The sequence below is a fragment of the Cystoisospora suis genome (genome assembly GCF_002600585.1).
Source record: "Cystoisospora suis strain Wien I chromosome Unknown contig_2923, whole genome shotgun sequence".
NCBI classification, from domain to species: Eukaryota; Apicomplexa; class Conoidasida; order Eucoccidiorida; family Sarcocystidae; genus Cystoisospora; species Cystoisospora suis.
The window spans coordinates 20,702-22,234 of NW_027155718.1; the positions used below are offsets into that span (position 1 = coordinate 20,702).

The 1,533-nt window shown below is 59.8% G+C and overlaps 1 protein-coding gene across 1 annotated transcript in view; it reads right to left on the reverse strand.

Moving 5' to 3' along the window:
- CSUI_005902 (uncharacterized protein) overlaps nucleotides 1-1,033 on the reverse strand; it is a 3,372-nt gene extending 2,339 nt beyond the window's left edge. The window contains exon 1 of the mRNA XM_068066068.1: nucleotides 11-1,033. Within this exon, the coding sequence (XP_067921957.1) occupies nucleotides 11-353 (343 nt within the window). The 5' untranslated portion in view covers nucleotides 354-1,033. The remainder of the gene's footprint in view (nucleotides 1-10) is intronic.
- Between the last annotated feature and the right edge of the window lie 500 nt (nucleotides 1,034-1,533).

Sequence of the window (1,533 nt, forward strand, 5' to 3'; positions counted from 1 at the left end):
GATGACCCACCTAGAGCACACCGTCCTGTGAAGAGCAGCCTCTCGCTCACAAAGGAATCCGCCCGGTAAAGAAGGCGAGCGTCGAGCAGTGGAAATTCTGGTTCCGCCCGCCGTCTCTCCGCGTGCGCCATGGTCAGCAGTTGCCCTAGTTCTTCAGGTATGCGAATTTCGTTCTTGAAAGAAGGGAATGCGAGTTTACCTCCCGAGTAGATGCTGACGCCATTCTCACTGAGTGCCGCAGTCTCCGCGACGACAGAGAACAGTTCTGTTTCCTCGCTCACAGTGCGACGCCGGACATCGGTGACAGGTAGGTTGCCCGCCCGTTGCCCTGTCGGGCCTTCCACAGTCTCCATACCCTGGGTCGCATCACTATGGTCAACGAGCCCACTACACGCCGCAGCTCACTGAATTCTTGCCTTCCTCCTCGCTGACCGTTTTCACGAGCCCGGAGGCGCGCACCAGACAGCGACACCCCGTTCGACTGAAAGAGAAATCAGCAGCCGTCGGTATGTGAGGCAAATCGCTGCGCGAATATTGCAATGGCTCTCGCAGCCGCCCCAAAGCAGACGACCAGGGGAGCTGTCGACACACAGGCAGCGGCGGCCAACGCAGAAGACGAGTTCGTGAGTCAGTGAGCGCCTCGCCTGCGCGTGGCGTCCCTCCCTGTCGGCGCACACACTCGATCCGAGCTGACAGCGGTTCACCAGTGGCCCAGCCACCACGTCCCACTCGAGATATGTTTTGACAAAAACGAGGCGACCTCCTGTGCCGAGTCAAGCCTTGTGCGACGCCCGGCGGCTTCGTGGACATCGGGTAGAAGAGCGGCGGAACGTAGCCAGCGATTCCCCGGAGACGCGCCGCGTGATAGCTGTGTGGGGCAGCGAGGCTTGGATCCTATCCCCGCCATTCTCTCCTATATCAGCCCCTTTAGCGACCACCCTCGCCAACTTAGAACCTGTCGTGGCGGTTCACACTCCCCCGTGTCCATGTCTTACGCAAGGGGCGCCGCAGTGGCGCGCCTCGAGCACCCGAGTCTCCGTGTGTCGCGTGCTCATGGACGGCATACCTTCCACAAGCTGATGCGAATTCTACGCCTCGGGGCATCAATGCGGAGACGTTGGAAGCACTGACTGCGGCCAAGAGCCGTGGGAGTGGCCTCACTACCATCCTAGCTCTGCCAGCATCCTTCTCTGACTTGTGGTGAGTCCCGAGAACATCTCGAGTGAAGACGAAGAGCACCGTAAACGGCATCCAGACAGCTTCCCCGACAAGTCGCTCAGAGGTGGATCTTGTCTCGGCGTGAAAGAAAGAGAACAGCGCAGGCTAGGGATCGACCAAGAAGGGTAACGAAAAGAGGGCCGCCAGCCTGTGGATGATGATGTGAAGAAGTGGGCTCCCCGTCTCCTCGTGCAGCATCCCGAGCTTAGAACGTCTCAGATGACGAGGGGTTCTGAGTGCTTCGCCTGCGATTGTGACTGGTTGGTACACTGAGAGGACCAAAGACTGTAGCGGCGTTGCGGGACGGAGGCGACT